We start from the raw sequence: 21,848 nt of genomic DNA on the forward strand, positions 1-21,848 counted from the left end.
CGGCGGCCACGTCCTGGCTCGGCCCCCCAGCGTTGGCGCGAGATCCGAACGCCGGCGGCGGCCGTTATAGCCCTTCCCTGAGGCCGCGGGACCGGCGGCGAGAGCCACGCGTCCTGTGGGCTGGGTGTCCGCGGCGGCCATGAGGCGGAGAGGCCCGGAGGAGGAGGCCTGCGGCGTGTGGCTGGACGCGGCAGCCCTGAAGAGGCGGAAAGTGCAGGTGGGTCGCGGGCGCGCGGGAGGGTGTTGGGGGAGGGGTTAGGGACCTGGAGGCGTGAGAGGGGAGGTGATGGAGGTAAAGTCGGGGACCAAGAAAGGAACGGCTTTGGGAATTCAGAGGCGAGAGGGACTGGAGCCTAAAGAAGGGTGAAAAATGGGGTTTGGGAAGAGTGGAGAGGAATGGGGCGGGGGGGAAGGCAGGCAGGCTGTGGATGGGTCAGGAAGAGACTGGGACTGCAAGGCTTCCAGGTGTGGGGGGAGGGTGGACAGAAAATGTGCTCCGAGGAGTGTTGTTTTTTTGTTTGTTTTTTGGGTAGAAGTATGCTTGACATTCAATATCCTGGTAGTTTCAGGTGTACATCATAGTGATTCAATATTTACACATTAAGAAGTGACCCCCACGATAAGTCTAGTTGCTGTGGTCACCATACAGTTACTACGATATTATTGTAACTACAAAGTTACTACAGTGTTATTGACTATAGTCCCTTCGCTGTACTTGACCTCCCATGATTTATTTTATAATCGGAAGTTTGTGACTTAATCCCCTTCACCTGTTTCAATCCCCTTCACCTGTTTCGCCGGCTCCCAGCGCCTCCCCCCTCTGGTAACGAACAGTTTGTTTCTTATACCTGTGTAGCTGTTTCGGTTTTGTTTGTTCTTTTGTTATTTAGATTCCACATATGAGTGGAGTCAGACCTATTTGTCTTTTTCTGTCTAGCTTATTTCACTTAGTGTAATACCCTTTAGGTCCATCCATGCTGTATGTCAGGATTTCATTTTTTTTTTCTTTTTTAAAAAGATTTATTTATTTTGAGAGAGCGCCCGCAAAGGGGGGTGGGGGGCAACGGAGAGGGTAGAGAATCTCAAGCAGGCTCTGTGCTGTCAGCGCAGAGCCAGATGTGGGGCTCAAAGTCACAAACCCAAGTCAGGACTGTGAGATCATGACCTAAGCCGAAATCAAGAGTCATATGCTCAGCTGACTGAGCCACCCAGGCGCCCCAGGGTTTCATTCTTGATGGCTGAGTAATATTTCATTGTAGGTATTATCACATCTTCTTTATGTTTGTTTATCTATGGATACTTGGGTTGCGTCCATATCTTGGCTGTTGTAAATAATACTGCAATGAATATAGGGGTGCATGTATCTCTTCCAACTGGTGTTTTCATTTTCTTCAGGTAAATACCCAGAAGTGGAATTATTGGAGCATATGGTAATTCTAGTTTCAATTTTTTTTTTTTTTGCTTTTTTTTTTTTTAATGTTTATTTTTAAGAGAATGTGAGTGCAAGCAGTGAAGGGGCAGAGAGAGGGGGGGACAGAGGATTCCATGGGGCTCCAACCCACAAACTGTGAGATCTTGACCTGAGCGGAGGTTGCTTAACTGACTAAGCCACCCAGGTGCCTTATTTTTAATTTTTTGAAGAACCTCCATATTGTTTTCCATAGTAGCTGCCCTAGTCTGTGTTCCCAGCGGCAGTGTATGAGGGTTCCCTTTTCTCCACATCCTCTCCAACACTTGTTATTTTCTATCTTTTTGATACTAGCCATTCTAACAGGGGTGAAGTAATGTCTCACTGGGGCTTTGATTTACATTTCCCTGATGGTTAGTGACGTCGAGCACCTTTTCAGGAGTGTCTCTTGGCCATCTGTATGTCTTCTTTGGAAAAATATCTTTTCAAATCCTCTGCCCACTTTTTAATCTTTTTTTTTTTTTTTTTTTATATACTAAGTGGTGTCAGTTCTTTATTTTGGATGTTAACCTCTTACTGAATGTGTGATTTGTAAATATCTTCTCCCATTCGTGGGTCGCCTTTTTGTTTTGTTGATGGTTTCCTCTGCAAAAGCATTTTAGTTCAGCGTAATCCCCTGTGTTTATTTTAGCTTTTGTTGTCCTTGCCTGAGGATTCAGGTCCAAAGAACTGCTGCTAATATGGGCGTCAAAGAGCTTATTGCCTTTCATTCTAGCAGTCTTCTGGTTTCAGGTCTTAACATTAAGGTCTTAATCCATTTTGAATTTATTTTTATATATGGTGTTAAGATAGCGGTCCAGTTTCATTCTTTTGCATGTGGCTGTCCAGTTTCCCCAGCACCATTTATTGAAGAGACTGTCTTTTCCCCATTGTATATTCTTGCCTCCTTTGTAGTAGGTTAATGGACCATATACTTGCGGGTTTATTTATGGGCTGTCTAGTCCATTGACCTATGTATGTGTCTTTGTGTCAGTACCGTACTGTTTTACTATAGCTTTGTAGTATAGTTTGAAATCAGGAAGCATGATATTTATAGCTTTGATCTTCTTTCTCAAGATTGCTTTGTCTATTTGGGGTTCCATACAAATTTTAGAATTATTTGTTTTAGTTTTGTGAAAAATCGTATTTTGATGGATTGTATTGGATTTGTAGATTGTTTGGGGTAGTATGGATATTTTAACAATATTAATTCTTCCAGTCCCTGAGCACGATTTTTCCACTTATTATCATTTTCAATTTCTTTTATCCATGTCCTACAGTCTTCAGAATACAGGTCGTTTTATCTCTTTGGTTAAATTTATTCCTAGGTATTTTTTTTCTTTTTGATGCAACTGTAAATGGATGCAACTGTTTTCTTAATTTCTCTTTCTGATAGCTCCTTATTAGTGTATAGAAATGCACCTGTAGGGGTGCCTGGGCAGCTCATTCGTTTGGATGTCCGACTTCAGTCAGGTCATGATCTCACAGTTTGTGGGTTAAAGCCCTGTGTTAGGACCTGTGCTTACAGCTTGGAGCCTAGAACCTGCTTCTGATTCTGTATCTCCCCCTGTCTCTGACCCTCCCCCACTTATGCTCTATCTCTCTCTCACAAAAATAAATAAACAACAACAACAAAAAAGTAATCAGTCTAGGGCCACCTAGGTGGCTTAATTGGTTGAGCGTCTGACTTCGGCTCAGGTCATGATCTCACGGTTCACGGGTTCGAGCCCTGCCTTGGGCTCTGTGCTGACAGCTCAGAGCCTGGAGCCTGCTTTGGATTCTGTGTCTCCCTCTCTCTGCCCCTCCCCAGCTCACACGCTGTCTCTCTCTCAAAAACAAAACAAAACATAAAAAAATTTTTTAAAAGTAATCAGCCTAAACTAATACATATGCCAAAGGGACACATTTTGGGGTGGCAAATTTTGCTCCCCTACAGTGGCTACAATCTCCTGAACAAAGTAATTGACGACTGTTAAAAAGTGTCTTACAACTCAAGTCATTTTTTATTCTTATTTATGTTAATGTTTATTTATTTATATTTGAGAGACAGAATGCGAACAGGTTTGGGGAAGGGGCAGAGACAGAGGGAGATGCAGAATCCAAAGCAGGCTCCAGGCTCCTGAGCTGTCAGCACAGAGCCCGACACAGGACTCAGATCCACAAACCGAGAGATCACAACCTGAGCTGAAATCAGATGCTTAACTGACAGAGCCACCCAGGTGCCTCTAAAATCATTTTTAAAAACCGTTTCTTTGTTTATTTATTTATTTAGAGAGAGAGTGTGAGCAGGGGAGGGGCAGAGAGAAAGGGAGAGAGAAAATACCAAGCAAGCTCCATAGTGTTAGCTCAGAGCCTTACATGAGGCTCCATCTCACTAATGTGAGATCATGACCTTAGTGGAAGTCAAGAGTTGGATGCTTAACTGACTGAGCCACCCAGGCGCCCCTAAAGTCATTAAAAATAATTTTTTTAATGTTTATTAATTTTTGAGAGAGAGAAACAGAGTGTGAGTGGAGGAGGGACAGAGAGAGAGGGAGACACGGAATCCGAAGCAGGCTCCTGGCTCTGAGCTGTCAGCACAGAGCCCAGTGTGGGGCTTGAACTCATGAACCGTGAGATCATGACCTGACCTGAAGTTGGATACTTAACCGACTGAGCCACCCAGGTGCCTCCATTAAAGTCCTTTTTTGAGAAATAACAAACCACCTGTTCCTTAAAAAAAATTTTTTTTTTTTACTTGAAAATGTTTTTCCGGTGGGGGGGCAGTAGCGGTGCCTAGGCGCCTCAGTTGGTTAAGAGTCTGACTTTGGCTTAGGTCATGATCTCACCACTTGTGAGTTTGAGCCCTGCATCGGGCTCTCTGTCAGCACAGAGCCTGCTTCGGATCATCTCTCTCCCTCTCTTTTGCCCCTCCTTCACTTGCATGTGCCCACACACTCTCTCTTTCTAAAAAATCTTAAAAAAACATATTTGGGGTAGGTAATACAATTTGTCTGGTAATGATTTAAAATGTATGGGATATGCAGTGAAATATCTACCTAATACTTTTAACCATCCTTGACCCATCTCAGAGGCCACAACTTTCTTGTGTATCCTTCCAGAGATATTCTGTATATGTACGAGCAAATACAATATCTATTCCTTCTTATAAGTAGCATATTCTACACTGTTCTGCAACTTGCTTTTTCTGACTTGTTGCATCTTACGTATCATTTCATATGCATTCACAAAGAGCTGCTTTATTCTTTTTAAAGACTAGTATTCCATGATATGGAATAGTATCCATCGCATGCAGTAGTGTGCTTTAGTCTACTCAGGCTGCCATAACGAACTACTGTTGACTGAGTGGCTTAAACAACAGAATTCATTCTCTCACAATTCTGGAAGCTGGAAGCCCAAGATCAGGGTGCCGGCTTGGTCGAGTTCTGGTAAGGACTTTCTTCTTGGCTCACAGACAGTGAGCTGCCTTCTCCCCATGTGCTCCCATGGCCTTTTCTTGTGCATGTGTGTGGAGAGAAATGTGTGTTAAAAGTTTTGTTTTTTAGAGAGCACACGCGTGAGCAGGGGAGGGGTAGAGGGAGAGAGAGAATCTTAAGTAGGCTCCATGCCCAGCCCAGCGCAGGAGCCCAACACAGGGCTCCATCTCATGGCTGTGAGATCATGACCTGAGCCGAAATCAAGAGTCAGACACTCAACCAAAGGAGCCACCCAGGCGTCCCTAAAATTTTCTATTAAATTTTGTTGAAAACTTTGGTTCTCTGACTAGTTCCTTTTCCTCTTTTTAAGACTTCCAGCCCAGAGCAAAGTACTAAAGATTCCCTTTCACAGGATGTAGAAACCTGCCTTTTCCTAAAGCAGCTATCAAATAGGCACACATTTGTTTGAGTTTTAATGTCAGGCATTAAGGCAGTTGCTAGTGGCCAAGTGTTTTAGAAAACATGCCCCTTCCCGCTTGATCTCTAAACATAACTGTCTGTTATTTTGGGGAGACTACTGGGGTGGTTTGTAGTCTGGCTGGAAGATAGATACCGATGAGTTTGGAGTGAGTTTGCTTCTCTCCTGGTTCCGCAGGCATGGCAGGCTCAGCCTCATTCCCTAGGCCTTGGTATGGAGGCTACTGTATTTGTTTTCATTTCAGTTTTTTTTTTTTTTTTAATTTGAGAGTAATATATGTTTGTAAAAAAAAATAAGTATAGAATTGTATTCAGTAAAAAAACAAAAATACACAAAACAAAAGAGTAAAAAGCTTCATTGGTGGTAGCTACTTTTAACAATTTGGTATCCTTTGAGACATTTTCTATGTATATAAATAAATATATCTATTTTCCCCACAAATGAGATGATGTCAAACATTTTTCTGCTGTTCATCTGTCATTAAATACATGATGGGAGAACTTTCCATGTGAGACATGAGTTTTAGTATGAGTTTTTGAAAAGGCCATCTTGTTTACATGGTTTTTAGATTTTGTATTTTAACTTTGCTACCTCTATATTAAAATATTGAGGAATATTTCTAAGAGATTTTTCTACACAATAAAGAAGTAAGATTCAGTATGTGTTTTGTGTATTTGCTGTCTCTTAGGTGTACTATATTCAAAATGTCATTATATTGGGGCACCTGGGTGGCTCAGTTGGTTAAGCGTCTGACCTCGGCTCAGGTCATGATCTCACGGTTTGTGAGTTCGAGCCCTGCGTCCGGCTCTGTGCTGACAGGGCCTGGAGCCTGCTTCGGATTCTGTGTCTCCCTGTCTCTCTGCCCCTACCCAGCTCATGCTCTGTCTCTCAAAAATAAATAAATGTAAAAAAAAAAAAATGTCATTACAACTCAAAAATAATTTCTATTTCTTCACCTATAATGCAGAAGGTTTCTTACCCTTGAAATACATGCAGCAGAGAAGGAGAAGTGGGCCTAACTAAGGAGACGGAAATGTGAAGCTGTCAGAAATCTTGGCTGAGGCATCAGTGGTTTGTTTCTTGGCCAGCCTTGGCAGAACGCTGAATGCCACTGTGCGGCTTTACTAACACTCAGTCCATCAGCAAATCCTCTGGATTCTGCCTTCAACTGTGTTTATAATCTCATAATTTCCTACTCTTTCTACCACTGCTGCCCGAGTCAGAATGAGAGTGACCCTTTGCTCACTGTTAATTTTAACCATCTAGTGGTTTCCTATCTTTGGTAAAACCCGGAATCTCTGAGGCTTGCAAGGGACGATTTGGCCTTGTGTGTCCTCTCACACATTTTAAATATTTTTTATGTTTTATGTTTTATTTTATCTATTCGAGAGAGAGAAAGAGAGAGACAGGGTGGGTGGAGGAGAGGGGCAGAGAGAGAGAGAGAATCCCAAGCAGGCTCCCTCTCACATGTTAGACCTCATCTCCTTTTCTCTGCCTCACTCTGCTCTAGTCATACTGGCCTTCCAACCAAGCGTATCTCTGCAGGGACTTTTATACACCTCACTTCAAATACATAGGGATTAAAATGCCACATGGCTCTGCTCTTTCATTTGTTTGGATGTCAACTTAACATTGAGTCTACTTCTTAACCACCATAAAAATGCCTTTCACTTAGCCTCTACTCCCCATACTCCCTAACACCTTAGTCTTGTTTTATTTTTCTCTGTAGCCCTTTTACCATCAGATATACTACAATACTACATATTTACTTGTTCATTTATTATTTTCCTCTACTAGAATGAAAGTTGCATTGGACAGTCCTTCAAACAGTGGCACGTAGTAGGTACTCAGTAAAAACTGATTGAGTGAATGAACTAATCCGTCTGAGCTTTTAGATAAAACCTTTTAGATACAGTTATAGTTGCTGATTCTATTTTTCTCACTCTGACGAGAAGATAAGTGGGAGGACGTTGAGCTTTTTAGAGCAAAGATGGCCTGGAGCCCTCTAGTAAAATGTCAAAGTGTTTAACCAAAAAAAAAAAAGAAAGAAAAAATAGAGGAGAAAAGTATTTCACTGAAACTGAACAGGCTTAATAATAATAATAATACTGAAATCCATTGTAGCAACACTATATTAGGGTCAGTACTATAATACTGATAAGGGTCTGTAAATGTAACTTAATAAATGTTTATCAATGTGATCTTTATGTAATGGCTTATGTTTTGTAAAACTTCTTTACATGTATTGTTTGACCTAACTTTCTCAGTAAGCTTTGTGAGGGAGGTGAGATGATCTCCATTTGGCAGACGAAGAAATTGAAGTTAGGCTAGAAATTTGCTCAAGATCACATCGGAGTAAGTGCAGCTCTAAGGCTCGATTCCAGGTCTTCTGACTCTTGGTCCAGTGTGTTTTTTCATCATGTGTAAGGTGTCCTCAGATGATAAAAAGGTGGATAAGATGGTTCCAATCCTGGCAGCATGGGATATGTTAGGTACACACATAACTGTCAGACGGGCTATAAGTGCCTTAGAGGTGTAAGGAAATTCTAAGCATTTAGAGAAAGACGAGATTATTTTTTATTGTGGGTGAAGGAGTGGTGGTTTAAAAATATGTCCACAAATTCTTTGATACGCCTTCCTTTAAAAGGTGGAGATTAAGCAACCCCCCACATGTGGGCTGTGCTTAGTGACTCTGATGACTAGAATGTGATGGACGTGTTAATGTTAGAATTCTGAGGCTAGGTCATAAATAGCATTGCAGCTTCAGCCTCATTGTCTCTTTAGGGGAAGTCAGCTGTCATGTTGTGCGGATATGCAGGCAGCTTTATAGAGGAACTTTACTGTGTTTGCCAACAGTTGTGTGAGTGAGCCACCTTGAAAGTGTATATTGCTGTCCTGGTTGATATCTTAAATGCAACCTAATGAGATTGTGAGCCAGAACCACCCAGATAGGCTGCTCTCAAATTCCTGATGCACAGAAGTTGTGAGATAATAAATGTTGTTTTAAGCTGCTAAGTGTTGTGGCAGTGTGTTAATGCAGCAGTAGAAAGCTAATACAGATTTTGGTTCTGGCAGTGGAGTGCCGCCTAACAAAAACCGAAAATGGGGGAGTGGCTTTGGAATGCGGCAGTGGGTGGCAGCTGGAAGGACTTTGAAGGGAGTGCTAGTGAAAGCTTGAAGAGCTTTTAAAAACTGCTTTTAGAACTAGGATGGTCTTTGAGGAAGCTGTGGGTGAGGGTTTAAAGGAAAGTGAAATAATGTTACTGGAAATTAGAGGAAAGGGGATCCTTGTTACGTAGTGACAGGAGGTTTATTACAACTACTGTTGGCTGTAGTGAGGTGGAAGGTGGAGAACGTACCTAAGGAACTGGGTGATGTGATGCAGCTAAGGAGATTTCTAGGCAGTACCGAAGGTGTTACCTCGTTTCTTCTTGCTGGTTATAGCAAAGTGTCAGAGGAGAGACAGGAGCTAAAGGAAGCCTCTTAAACAAAGAGGAGCCTAAACTTGTGGTTTTGACAATTCTCAGCCAATTCAGGTGGCACACAGTGGACTTTTCTTTGCAGGAAGTTTTTAAGTTACTAATTTAATCTCTTTACTTGTTATAGGTCTATTCAGATATACACTTGGAAAGACAGTTGATATCATTAGTCACTAGGGAAATGCAAATCAAAACCACAAGGAGGTACCACTTGGCACCCACTAGAATGGCTATAATCAAAAAGAGAATACCAAGTTGTTAGCAACTTGGAGAAACTGGAACCCCCATACATTGCTGGTGCACGTATAAAACAGTAGAGGCAGTTTGCAGGACGGTTCGGCAGTTCTCAAAACGTTCAACGTAGTTACCTATACGTTCAACGTATGACCTGGCACTTCTGCCTTTATGTGTATACCCGAGATATGAAAAGATATTTTCACAAAAAACTCATACACCAATGAGTGAATGTTTGAATGTTTGTAGCAACATTTCTTGTAATAGCTAAAGAATAAAAACAGCCCAGTTGCCTGACAATGATGAATGGATAGATAAAAGGGTATGTCCAAACAATGGAATATTATTTGGCAATAAAAAGGGACTAAAGTTCATACACCTGCTACAAGCTGGATGAACCTCCAAAACACACTCAGTGAAAGAAGCCAGTCACAAAAGACCAGCTGTTGTATGATGTATGAAAGGTCCGGAATAGACAAATCTCTAGATACAAAAAAGTAAGTCAGTGTTTCCTGGGGCTAGGGTGGGGTGGGAATGGGGAATGACTGCTAATGGGTACAATGAAAAATGTTCTAAAATTAGATAGTGGTGATGTTTATACAACTCTATTAAAAAACACTTAACTGTACACTTAAGTAGGTGAGTTTTATGGTATGTGGATTATATCTCTGTTAAAAAGATTATATATCTGTTATATAGTTGTTAAAAAAGCTATTAAAAATGTAGGGGAGTTGAAGGTGAGATTAGGAGGGTAAATGGTACCATGTGGTGGGAAATTCATGGAAGGCATTTGACATAATAGTCTCCAAGATTAGCCCAGTTGTACTTACATGAAAGTAAGTGGTACACTGAAAGGTTAGAGGAATTTGGAGAATAGTGCAGAAATTTAGGCAAGAGATGACAAGGGCCTAATTCAGAATAGTATAAGTTTAAATTGTTATTTTTGGCGGATAATTGCTTTCTATGGATATATTTAAAACATGGTTATGCTCAAGAAGGACCCATGGGACGCCTGGGTGGCTCGGTTGAGTGTCTGCCTCTTGGTTCCAGCTTGGGTCGTCATCGCACAGTTTGTGGGTTTAAGCCCCTCTTTGGGCTCTGCACTGACAACTCAGAATCTGCTTGGGATTCTCTCTGCCTCTTTCTCTGCCCACATACCCCTACCCCTACTTCAGTTAGCTCTCTCTCAACAATAAATAAACACTACAAAGAAAAAAAAAAGAAGGACCTAAATGTGGGCTTGGTAGGAGTTGGGAAGTCTCTTAAATGTTTTTAAACTGTGGGTTTTGTCCAGTTATCTGCAGCCCTTGGCATCTCTCCTTTTTTAAAGGACCTTTGCATTTTCCCGTTAGTTCTGTTTACATTTAGGAGCCAGAAATTGGGACCGGAGTAAGTAGATGATTGTAGAGAAAAAAGTAAAAAAAAAAAAAAAAAAGTCTTGAAATAGTGTTTGGAAATTGGGAGAATAGATATAACATGGGCTGGTTGTATGTACAGTTGAGACTTGAACAACACAGTTTGAACTGCGCGGGTCTATTTGCAGATTTTTTTTGGATAAATACAGTACAGTCCTGTAAATGTATTTTCTGTTCCTTATGATTTTCTTAATATTTTCTTTTCTCTAGCTTACTTTATTGTAAGAATACATATAATGTATGTACATACATATAATGTAATGTGTTGGTTGACTATGTTATCAACAAGGCTTTTGGTCAACAGTAGGCTATTAGTAGTTAAGTTTTTGGGGGAGTCAAAAGTTGTGTGTGGATTTTCAACTGTGTGGGAGGGTTGGTGACCTTAACTCTCACATTGTTCAAGGGTCAACTGTATATATTGTGTGTGTGTACACACACACACATACACAGTAATTCTTTTCACAAAGTTGACACCTTCCAGGGGGACTTGAAGATTTGTTCCAGAGTGGGGGTTTCTACTCCATTGCATTTTATTTAAGGCACCTGCTTTCCAATTTAAGTGAACACAGTGCTCTTCTTTTCGCATGGGACCATCATCTCTGCTATTGAGAGGGCCACATTTGGCCATTGCTGTACTGGAAGTAGTTAAAATCAGGAAGCTTAAACAGACCTTCAGTACATAGTCTTATTAGGGCAACATTGATGGCATGTGTATGAAAACACCGTAATATAATGATCTGGCATGCGGGACATTCTTTAAGTGAGAAAAATCTCATTAGCAAGAAGTACCCTTTTTATGAGACTTAGTAATGCTAATGGATGTAGACATATCAGGTCTTCAGTTTAGGAGTTGTGACACTTAAAAGAAATTGCTTTTTGCTGTTACCCCTGTTGAAGTTGTCATTAGGTTTAGATGAAAAATCAGTGCCGGGTGGTTCCAGAGAAGATTCTTGTAACAGATTTTGTATTGTTAGATTATTTTGGGAGGAAAACCTTTAGTTTTCCGTGGGTGTACTTCTCATCCAGTCTGTGCTCTGGACCTATGGGTGACACCAATTACAGTGACAGGAGCTCACCTTGGCTTTGATCACAGTATTGGAAAAGGCTTAATGTTTTCTGAGAGCTTTGTTGATGTTGAAAATGTAATGAGTAGTTACATATATAAAACATAACCAGAATGTTTCCTTCCTATATACCCACTTTCTTCCTAAAATATTTACTGAATTAAGTGCTCACTCTGTGCATTAAGCTAGTTCTGTGGAGGACAGAAAAAAAGTATGTGAATCAAATTTTGATACCAGGATTTTGTTAGGTAAGTCTTGAAATACCAAGTGATAAATGCCAAGTTTGTAAGGGGAAGAGATCACCTCTGGTTGTTGGAATCAGGAATGCTTGGGGCTAAACTGAAGTATATGTAGCATTTCAGACTTGGGTGTGAAAAAGGCCCTTCTGTGTGAGGCACAGAAATGAGCAAGGTGGAGGCCATAATAGGAACTGGCATGTAGGTAAGTATTATGCTACAGCATACACAGAGGTTTTGGTAATGGAGAAAAAGGTAAACTGGAATCATTGATGTGTGCGGTCTGAGAGTTGGTACTTTATGCTACAAGGTAGTAGAGAAATGATTGATAGAGTTTGAGCAAGATGGTATGCTGACAGTTATACTACAAGAAGATTAGTCTAGATATTGGGTGGGGGACTCATTGAAACAGGTATTGAATGAGGGCCTGACCAGTTAAGAAACTATTGTAATAGTCTAGGACTAGGCAAGAGTTTATGATATCTGAACTAGGATAATGCGTTATTTGTTTCACAGGTTTGGAGAGCTTGAAGCAAGTTTTGAATGAATACTTTATTATTATTCATTCAACCAAGCTCATTTATGTTGGAGATGATGGGAATCTTGGCAGCTTTTCTGGGTCAGACCCCTTAAACAGTCCTCTTTTGGGTGTCCTTGTTAGCTAGCATCACTTTCAGCGTGACTTGATAAGGTGTGACAGTGACTGATTGGAAAAGGTTTTCTGTGAGAGACTGAGGAGGAGGGGGGACTTGGAGAAGTGGGAAGAGAGGAGTATGGGATCTCAAGCATAAAAGAAGAAGTAGGGCAAAAAGAAACACGTGTGTTCGTATTTTTTCAAAGCTATCAGTATATAAGGGTAATGAGATTTCATACATAAATTCAAGACCAGTGACCACAATGAAAAAAGTAAGTTGGATCAAAGTATATACTAGACCTGAAGGCCATATGAATCATAAAAAAGGAATTAAATTGGTTTGAAAGCAGAACTTTAAGACAGACTTGCAGATAAATTATTGGAAGAGAAAAATAGAACGAGGTCTAAACTGAACTTCAATGCCATGGAAGCACAAACATCTTCCAATAGTTAGAAGGGTGAATGATATGATCCCAGATCTGCTTTGATAATAGAGTTGTCTTTAAGAAAAGGCCATACTTTTGAGGTGATTTGCAGCCAAAAGAAACATTGTTCTCTGTAGAAATACATCCCAGGGGATCCTTGTGATAGCAATAGCGGGGCCTCCGTGGTTGTAGGAAGTCAGTTACTCCTACTACTCTGAAAGAAGAAAACTCAATGGGACCATGAATGTGATGATGCCAAAGGACTAGAGATGCTTTGGGTTGGAGGGAATGTATTTCTTGAAGTTAGATTCTTTGAGGCATTCTTACAGGGTAAGAATTGTTAATACCTAGGCTGTGGCTTACCAACGTGTTTGGTCCTGTACGAACCCTGTGCCTTTTAGACAGGCTTTCTTACACTGTGTAATATACACACAAGGGTTGGATCTATTTTGAGGTAAGGATAATGAACTAAAGGACTGTACCTGGGTCCCCTCAGTTCCAGATGACCTGTGCTCACTCATTTCACGGAGATAAACATAGTTCCTTAAAGCCATAAGTCTTGTAAGGGAGTTATAACTGTGGGGACATTGTCACTCCTGATACTGCTCTGACCTGAGGAAAGAATGTTCTATTCCTGCTAAGATGGCCAACTTGGTGAAAAGCTTTATTCCAAGATGTTTTGCTAATTGAGGTCTTACTGTTATATGGTAATGTGTAGTTTCTATAAGTCTGCTTTATAGGACTTTGTATTTAAAAAAAAAAAAATTCCAGTAGAGTTAACATACAGTGTTAAATTAGTTTCAGGTACTCAACATAATGTGTAGTTTCTGTAAGCCTTCTCTATAGGACTTAGTATTTTTTAAAAACTTTAATTCCAGTATAGTTAACAGTGTTAAATTAGTTTCGGTGACTTAGTATCTCATGTATTATTACTCCATGCTCATCAAGATCAGTGTACTCTTCAGCCTTCACCCAGCATCCCACCTGCCTCCCCTCTGGTAACCACCTGTTTGTTCTCTATAGTTCAGAGTTTGTTTTTTGGTTTGTCCTTTTTTCCTTTGTTCATTTGTTTTGTTTCTTCCACATATGAGTGAAATTATGTGATATTTGTCTTTCTCTGACTGATTTTGCTTAGTGTTATACTCTAGGTCCATCCATGTTGCAAATGGCAAGATTTCATTCTTTTTTATGGCTGAATAATATTCTATTCCATATATATATATATATATATATATATATATATATATATATCACATCTTCTTTATCCATTCGTCTGTCAGTGGACACTTAGCCTGCTTCCATATTTTGGCTATTGTAAATAGTGCTGAAATAAACATAGGAGCACATATATATCCTTTTGAATTAGTGTTTTTGTATTCTTTCAGTAGATACCCAGTAGTGAGATTACTGGATCATATGGTAATTCTTTAAACAAAAAAAAAATTTTTTAATGTTTATTTTTGAGAGAGAAAGGGAGCATGCAAGTGGAGGAGGGGCAGAGGAAGAGGGGAGTGAGGATCCAAAGCTGGCTGTGTGCTGACAACAGAGAGCCTGATGCGGCTTGAACTTAAGAACTGCAAGATCATGACCTGAGCCATGCCAGACACTGAACCGACTGAGCCACCTAGGCACACGGGTAGTTTTGTGGGGTTTTTTGTATTAAAAATGTTTGTTTATTTTGAGAGAGAGAGAGATCGAGAGAGAGAGAGAGATCGAGATCGAGCAGGGGAGGGGGAGAGAGAGAGAGAAAATCCCAAGCAGGTTCTGTATTGTCATTACAGAGCCCTACGCGGGGCTTGATCTCAGGAACCCATGAGATCATGACCTGAGCCGAAGTTAAGAGTCGGAGGCTTAACTGACTGAGCCACCCAGGTGCCCCATGGTAGTTCTATTTTTAATTTTTGAAAGAGCCTTCATTCTGTTTTCCACAGTGGCTGTACCAGTTTGCACTCCCAAGGTGTACAGGGGTTCCTTTTTCTCCACATCCTTGCTAGCACCTGTTGTTTCTTGTTTTTTATTTTAGCCATTCTGACAGGTGTGATATGTCATTAGTTTTGATTTGCATTTCCCTGATGATGAGTGATGATGAGCATCTTTTCATGTCTGTTGGCCATCTGTATATCTTTGGAGAAATGTCTGTTCGTGTCTTCTGCCCATTTTTTAATTGGATTATTTGAGGGTTTTTTTTTTTTTTTTTTTTTTTTTTGGTGTTGAGTCATATAAGTACTTTATATACTTTGGATATTAACCCTTTATTGTATATATCATTTACAAATACCTTCTCCCCTTCGGTAGGTTGTCTTTTAGTTTTGTTGATAGTTTCCTTTGCTGTGCAGAAGCTTTTTATTTGGATGTCGTCCCCATAGTTTATTTTTGCTCTGCTTTTGTTTCCCTTGCCTCAGGAGACATCTAGAAAAATATTACAGCTGCTATCAGAGAAATTATTGCCTGTGATCTCTTCTAGGATTTTTATGGTTTCAGGCCTCACATTTAGATCCTTAATCCAATCCATTTTTAGTTTATTTTTGTGTAGGGTGTAATAAAGTGGTCCATTTTCTTTTCTTTTTTTTTTTAAGTTTATTTATTTATTTTGACAGAGCATGAGTAGGGGAAGGGCAGAGAGGGGGGCAGAGAGAGAGAGAGAGAGAGAGAGAGAGAGAGAATCCCAAGCAGGCCCTGCACTGTCAGCATGAAGCCTGATGCGGGGCTCAAACTCACAAACTGTGAGATCATGGCCTGAGCTGAAGTCAGACACTTAACCGACTGAGCCACCAGGCACCCCTCATTTTCATTCTTTTGCATGTAGCTGTCCAGTTTTCCTAACACCATTTGTTAAAGAGACTTTTTCCTATTGCATGTTCTTGCCTCCTTTGTTGAAGATTAATTGACTATATAATTGTGGATTTATTTCCGGGCTTTCTATTTCATTCTGTTGATCTGTGTGTCTATTTTTGTGCCTGTACCATGCTGTTTTGATTACTGCAGCTTTGTAGTATAACTTGAAATCTGGAACTGTGATACCTCCAGCTCTGTTTTTCTTTTTCAAGATTGCTTTGGGTGTTCAGGGTCTTTTGTGGTTCTGTACAAATTTTAGGATTGTTTTAGTTCTGTGGAAAAATATTGTTGGTATTTTGATAGGAATTGCGTTAAATATTTAGATTGCTTTGGGTAGTATGGACATTTTATCAATAGTTGTCCCTCTAATCTATGAGCATGGAATATTTTTTTCATTTGTGTCATCTTTAATTTATTTCATCAGTGTTGTTTTTTTGTTTTGTTTTGTTTACATTTATTTATTTCTTTAGAGAGAGCATGAGCAGGGCAAGGGCAGAGAGAGAGGGAGAGAGAAAGAGAATCCCAAGCAGCCTCTGCACTGTCAGCACAGAGCCTGACAGGGGGCTTGAACTCACGAATCATAAGATCATGACCTGAGTTGAAACCCAGAGTCAGATGCTTAACCTTAACCAACTGAGCCACCCATGTGCCCCCATCAGTGTTTTATAGTTTTGAGAGTACAGGTCTTTTGCCTCCTTGGTTGTTTATTCTTAGGTATTTTATTATTTTTGGTGCAGTTGTAAATGGGATTGTTTTCTTAATTTCTCTTTCTGCTGCTTCATTATTAGTGTGTAGAAATGCAATGGATTTTGCACATTGATTTTGTATCCTGTAACCTTACTGAAATCATTTATCAGTTGTAGTAGTTTTTTTGGTGGGATCCTTAGGATTTTCTATATATAGTATCATGTCACCTGCCAATAGTGAAAGTTTTATTTCTTCTTTACCAATTTGGATGCCATTTATTCTTTTTTTTTTTTTTTTGTCTGATTTTTGAAGCTAGGACTTCCAATACTATGTTGAATAAAAGTGGTAAGAGTGGACACTTGTCTTGTTCCTGATCTTAGGGGAAAAGCTGTCAGTTTAAACTTTCACCATTGAGCATGATGTTAGCTGTGGGTTTTTCATATGGTCTTTATTATGTTGAGGTATGTTTTCTCTAAACCTACCTTGTTGAGAGTTTTTATAATGAATACATGTGGTACTTTGTCAAATGCTTTTTCTGCATCTATTGAAATCATTTTGTTTTAAAGTTTATTTTGAGAGAAACAGAGAGCATGAGCAGGGGAGGGGAAGAGAGAGAGAATCCCAAGCAGACTGCACCATCAGCACAGAGTCCAATGCAGGCTCGAAACTCACGAACCACAAGATCGTGACCTGAGCCGAAATCAAGAATCGGACACTTAATCCACTAAGCCACCCAGGCACCCCATCGAAATGATCATATGGTTTTTATCCTTTTTCTTATTGATGTGATATATATCATATTGATTGATATGTGAATATTGAACCACCCTGTATCCCAGGAATAAATCCCACTTGATTGTGGTGAATGATTTTTTTTTTAAGTGTATTGTTGGATTTGGTTTGCTAATATTTTGTTGAGGATTTATGCATCTGTGTTTATCAGAGATATTGGCCTATAGTTGTCTCCTTTTGTAGTAGTGCCTTTATCTGGTTTTGATAACAGGATAATGCTGGCTTCATAGAATGAATTTGGAAGTTTTCCTTCCTCTTCAATTTTTGGGAATCATTTGAGAAGAATAGGTATTAACTCTCCTTTAAGTGTTTGGTAGAATTCACCTGTGAAGCCGTCTGGTCCTGGACTTTTATTTGTTGGGAGTTTTTTGATTACTGATTCAATTCATTGCAGTAATCCATCTGTTCAAATTTTCTACTTCTTCCTGATTCAGTTTTGGGAGGTTATAGGTTTCTAGGAATTTATCCATTTCTTCTAGGTTGTCTGATTTGTTGGCATATAATTTTTCATAATATTCTTACAATCCTTTGTATTTCTGTGGTGTATGCAGGACTTGGCATTCTTGCAAGTCATTTAAATAACTGTATATTATTAGTCTTTTTTTCCCCCATAAGCTGTAAGCTTTACCAGGGCAGAAACAGTCTGTATATTTTTGTGCATCAGTATATTCCCAGTCCCTAGCATATAGATGCTAAAATACTTGTTTGCATTCTATCTCACTATTTCCCATATCTAGGATGTGTCTCATAACATTTAGAGAGTGATGTGCCTACTTGGGCTTCCTCATAGCATGGTGGCCAGGTTCCAAGAGTGAGCATTTCAGGAAAGCAAGACAGAAGTGCATGACATTTTTATGACCTAGTTTTGTAAACCATATAGTGTTATTTCTATCATACTTTATTGGTCAGTCACAAAATTCTTCCGAAGTTCAAGGTGAGGGACTTCACAACTTAGGAGGAATGGCCACCTCAGTTTCTCCAAATTCCAGTCTCCATATATTTAATTAATCGACAGGTGATTCCAGGAAGAAAGCTAGGGTCATCATAGGGCTCACCTCATTTGTTTTTCTTCTCTCAGGGCTCACAATCCAATGCAATACCTGTTGTCCACCGTCTAAAATCAGTTGTCTTATGTATCTTATCCAGTTTTCTAGTTTTGTATAGTGGAAGGGAAAGTTCCAAGCCAGTACTGCAAGTCAAAGTATGAGTTTTATATCAAGGAGTTCCTTCTTTTTTCACCAGTTAAAGTACATTTTAGTTTCCAAATGTAAAAATGAAGTCAGCTTTGGCTAGAATTAATAATTTGGGTTCAAGTTTCAGACCTATCTCCAATTTGTAGCATGAATGTTGGCAAATGCCATTTCTTCTTTGGTTTTCACACCAAACTGAATTGAGTATAGCTCTGTTCTCAGGTTACTTCTCAGGCATTTCTTAACCAGCAAGTGGAAACAAAACCAAATCACACTAAATAAAGATGAGGTTAGATTTATAGTTAGTTGACAAAACTTCCCAAATCTCTATGGTACATCTTCTAATTCATACTGTAAAGTATAAAGGGGCTGAAAGTGTGTAAGACTAGCTGTTTCATTGCTTTTCCTTCTGGTAATAACCAACTAATATGAATCCCAGGAACTGTGTGTAAGCCTTTTATGTGAATTGACTCACCAAATCCTCATAACAGCCCTATGGGATAGGTACTTTACTGTCCCCATTTCACACACGAGAATGAGACCTAGATTAAACAACTTGCAGAACATCACACAGTTAATAAGTAGCGGTGGCAGAATTGGGATTGATTTGAACCCAAGCTGTGTGACTGTGGAGCCATGCTCTTAACCATATGTGGCTATTTGAAAACCACTAGATATGTGTCCACTGCTGCTAATGTAGAATCATTATCTTTAAATGTAAGAGAGAGTGTCATCCCTGAAATCACTTCAACAAATCCTGTTCAGTCAGCCTGATTTCCGTGGGGAAGCAGAAAGATTGGGCTATAGTTGGAATATGTGATTTGCTGAGAAAAATACCATCAGTATGGCAGGAAATGGTAGATGATGATGTACACAGAAAAAACTACCCAGAGACTAGGATAGGGTGGAGTCCAAAGGGTCCAGTAGGGTTCTGTGAGGATCACTGGTGTTTGTTGAATCTCTCCCATCTGGCACCTGTTTTGATATTAATAGGTTTTATTGTTCTTTTTCTCCCCCTTCTCAGACACATGTAATGAAGCCGAACACCAAAATGCTAACCCTTTTTCCTGGAGAAAAAAAGGCTAAGATTTCCTTTACTCAAAGAATTCCACCTGCAGGCATTCGGCAGACCAGCATCGCTTCCTTCTTCACCTTGCAGCCAGGTATGGTGACCCGCCTGGGAATACCCAGGGAGCAGAAAGGAATGCGTGCACTCTCCTCTGCTGCAACGTTTATGAGAAGTGGTGACACTAGTGCTTTGTGTTAAACTTAGTGACTTATTAGAAGAGGTTGTGTTATAAAACACAACAAAACCTCCCCTTCTGCAAAGCAATATATACGTGCTTTTACAAACATTTTCTTTCTGGTTCACTCAGTCTAATATTAAATATTTGTACTTCCTGACAGAGCAGTGAGGAGAAAGGTATACTTTGGGAGTTGGGGTGTGCAGGGGAGCTGACCTACCATTAGTTAGGTCTTGGATTGGCCACAGTGAACAGTCTATTATTTAATAGTAGGTGTTTCTGTATAAAGCTTCTCAAATTAGTCAAAGATGTGTTTTTCTTAGAAAGGTTGGCATAAAGTTGCTTGTGTCTCATCATCCTTTGGTAGTTCTTTGCTTACGTGTCCCTTTTCAGAGGATACGCTACCTCAGAGCAGGCTGGGGCTTACCGGGCAGGGTGTCTGCCGGATGAAGGGTGCTGGGAGAGCTTTAACTCTTTTGATTCCCAGGATTGCATTGCATAAATCTTAAATTCACTCTTCCTGCCCCAAACAATAACTTAAAGTAAGCAACTTTTTGCTTCAAGTAACAAGGGCTGATTTTCTTCAAGGATGCTTCCTATTTCAAAATTCTGGCATGTTCTATAATCTATTAAATTCTTAGGCAACGTTGAGAAATCTTTCACAAAACATGGTTTCTGCCCTATGATTCCTGTTGGAGAAAGAGGAAATCATTCAGCTTTGTTTGTAATTAGATCTTGGTATAATGGGCAGGAGGATTCCATGTAATTCATCAAGGCAGAACAGGATCCATTCCATGCCTGATCAAAGGGACAGGCTGAACATTAGCAGTTTCTTTTTATTGTCCTTCCTACTGCTTGACTTAGCATCCTAATGGTCTTTACTCCCTTTCCCATGAAATGTTTGCAGAGCGGGGCATTTAATGTTCTTTGCACTGTCACCAGTGCAGTTGTCACCAGTGAAAACTGTGTTTCACATACTTCTCAAAGGATGATATTGAGGAATATATATTTAGCCAAAATCACTGTTTAGCAGAAACCATGTTAAATAAAAAACAAAAGCAAAGTTGATGTGCCCTGTTAAACAAACCCCACATATGAAAACGCAGCCAGAAAAGTAGGCTGTGTGATCTGAGCATAGCTAGCATGTTTGACTCTGTTAGGTAGATCACTGGAAGCATCCATATATTTGAGCAGCAGAATATGAGGACTGTGTTTTAGAAAGATCATTTTGGAGAAAGTAGAGATTAAAAGCAGGAAGACCAGCTATAAAGGTGTGTGACAAGTCTGAGACCCCTGCACTAGGTAGTGATAGTAGCTGATACTGATTAAAAAAACAAAAACAAAAACAGCTAAATCCTGCTCAGGGCAGAGTTTTCCTGCAGAGTAATATTTGCTCATGTCTGTCTTACTAGGAAGGACAATTGGTGGTGACCAGAGGAATGTTTCATCTCCTATAGAAAGTCAGACCAACAAAGAGTCTAAGAATGATGTAACCCAGCTAGACCATTTGATCCAGGGCTTAGGGGATGATTGCATGGCACCCCCATTAGCCACTTCAACCCCTGCAGACACCCAGGAAGCCGGACTTTCTCCACAGCCCCTCCAGGATTCTGGCCACCACAGGATGGGAACACCATTTTTGACTGTGCTGTCTTTGCTCCAGCCTGACACCTTAGTCTGTGCTGGAAAGAGTAAAGCCTCTCCGTCTTGTTCCTTCACCAAGAACTTGGAAGGTTCTCGCTCACTGGACCAAAAGGAGGAAGAGAAAGACTCTTCCTGGAAAAGGGAATGGCTTCATGGATCTAAGAAAAAGAACTATCAGGGTGTGGAGAGACCCATTAAACCACCTCGGGGCAAGGGCCATGAGCCCTTGGACAAGACTCCATTAGAAAAGGTGTCTGCAAAAGAAACCAGACAGACCCCGATCCTCCTTCAAACATACAGGGATTCCTGGAATGGGGAAAACACACACTCAGTGAAACAAAGCCCTTGTCCTATCCCTGTATTTTCTTGGGACAGTGAAAAGAATGACAAGGACTCTTGGAGTCAGCTTTTTACTGAGGATTCTCAGGGCCAGCGAGTCATTGCCCATAACTCTAGAGCTCCTTTCCAAGATGTAACCAACAGCCAGAATCGGGGCTTAGGACAGTTTTCTAGCAGCCGTTGGGCTCAGTGCCAGGAGAGGCCCACTCAGTTAAATCTGCAGCCTGATTTGCTCTTTACCCAGGACTCAGAAGGTAATCAGGTTATCAGGCATCAAGTCTAAATGTCT

General features: G+C 40.3%; 1 protein-coding gene across 4 annotated transcripts in view; it reads left to right on the forward strand.

Annotated features, from left to right (window-relative positions):
• AUNIP (aurora kinase A and ninein interacting protein) overlaps positions 1-21,848 on the forward strand; it is a 22,800-nt gene continuing 952 nt past the window's right edge. Inside the window, exons 1-3 of one of the 4 annotated variants that reach the window (XM_049617753.1) lie at positions 1-217; positions 19,357-19,495; positions 20,989-21,813. In XM_049617753.1, the coding sequence (XP_049473710.1) occupies positions 140-217; positions 19,357-19,495; positions 20,989-21,813 (1,042 nt within the window). In that variant the 5' untranslated portion in view covers positions 1-139. Of the gene's footprint in view, positions 218-3,516; positions 3,667-8,128; positions 8,202-9,446; positions 9,552-19,356; positions 19,496-20,988; positions 21,814-21,848 lie in introns of those variants that run through there. The other 3 variants (XM_049617755.1, XM_049617757.1, XM_049617754.1) reach the window with 3 other exon arrangements.

The sequence above is a fragment of the Panthera uncia genome (assembly GCF_023721935.1).
Source record: "Panthera uncia isolate 11264 chromosome C1 unlocalized genomic scaffold, Puncia_PCG_1.0 HiC_scaffold_4, whole genome shotgun sequence".
NCBI lineage: Eukaryota > Metazoa > Chordata > Mammalia > Carnivora > Felidae > Panthera > Panthera uncia.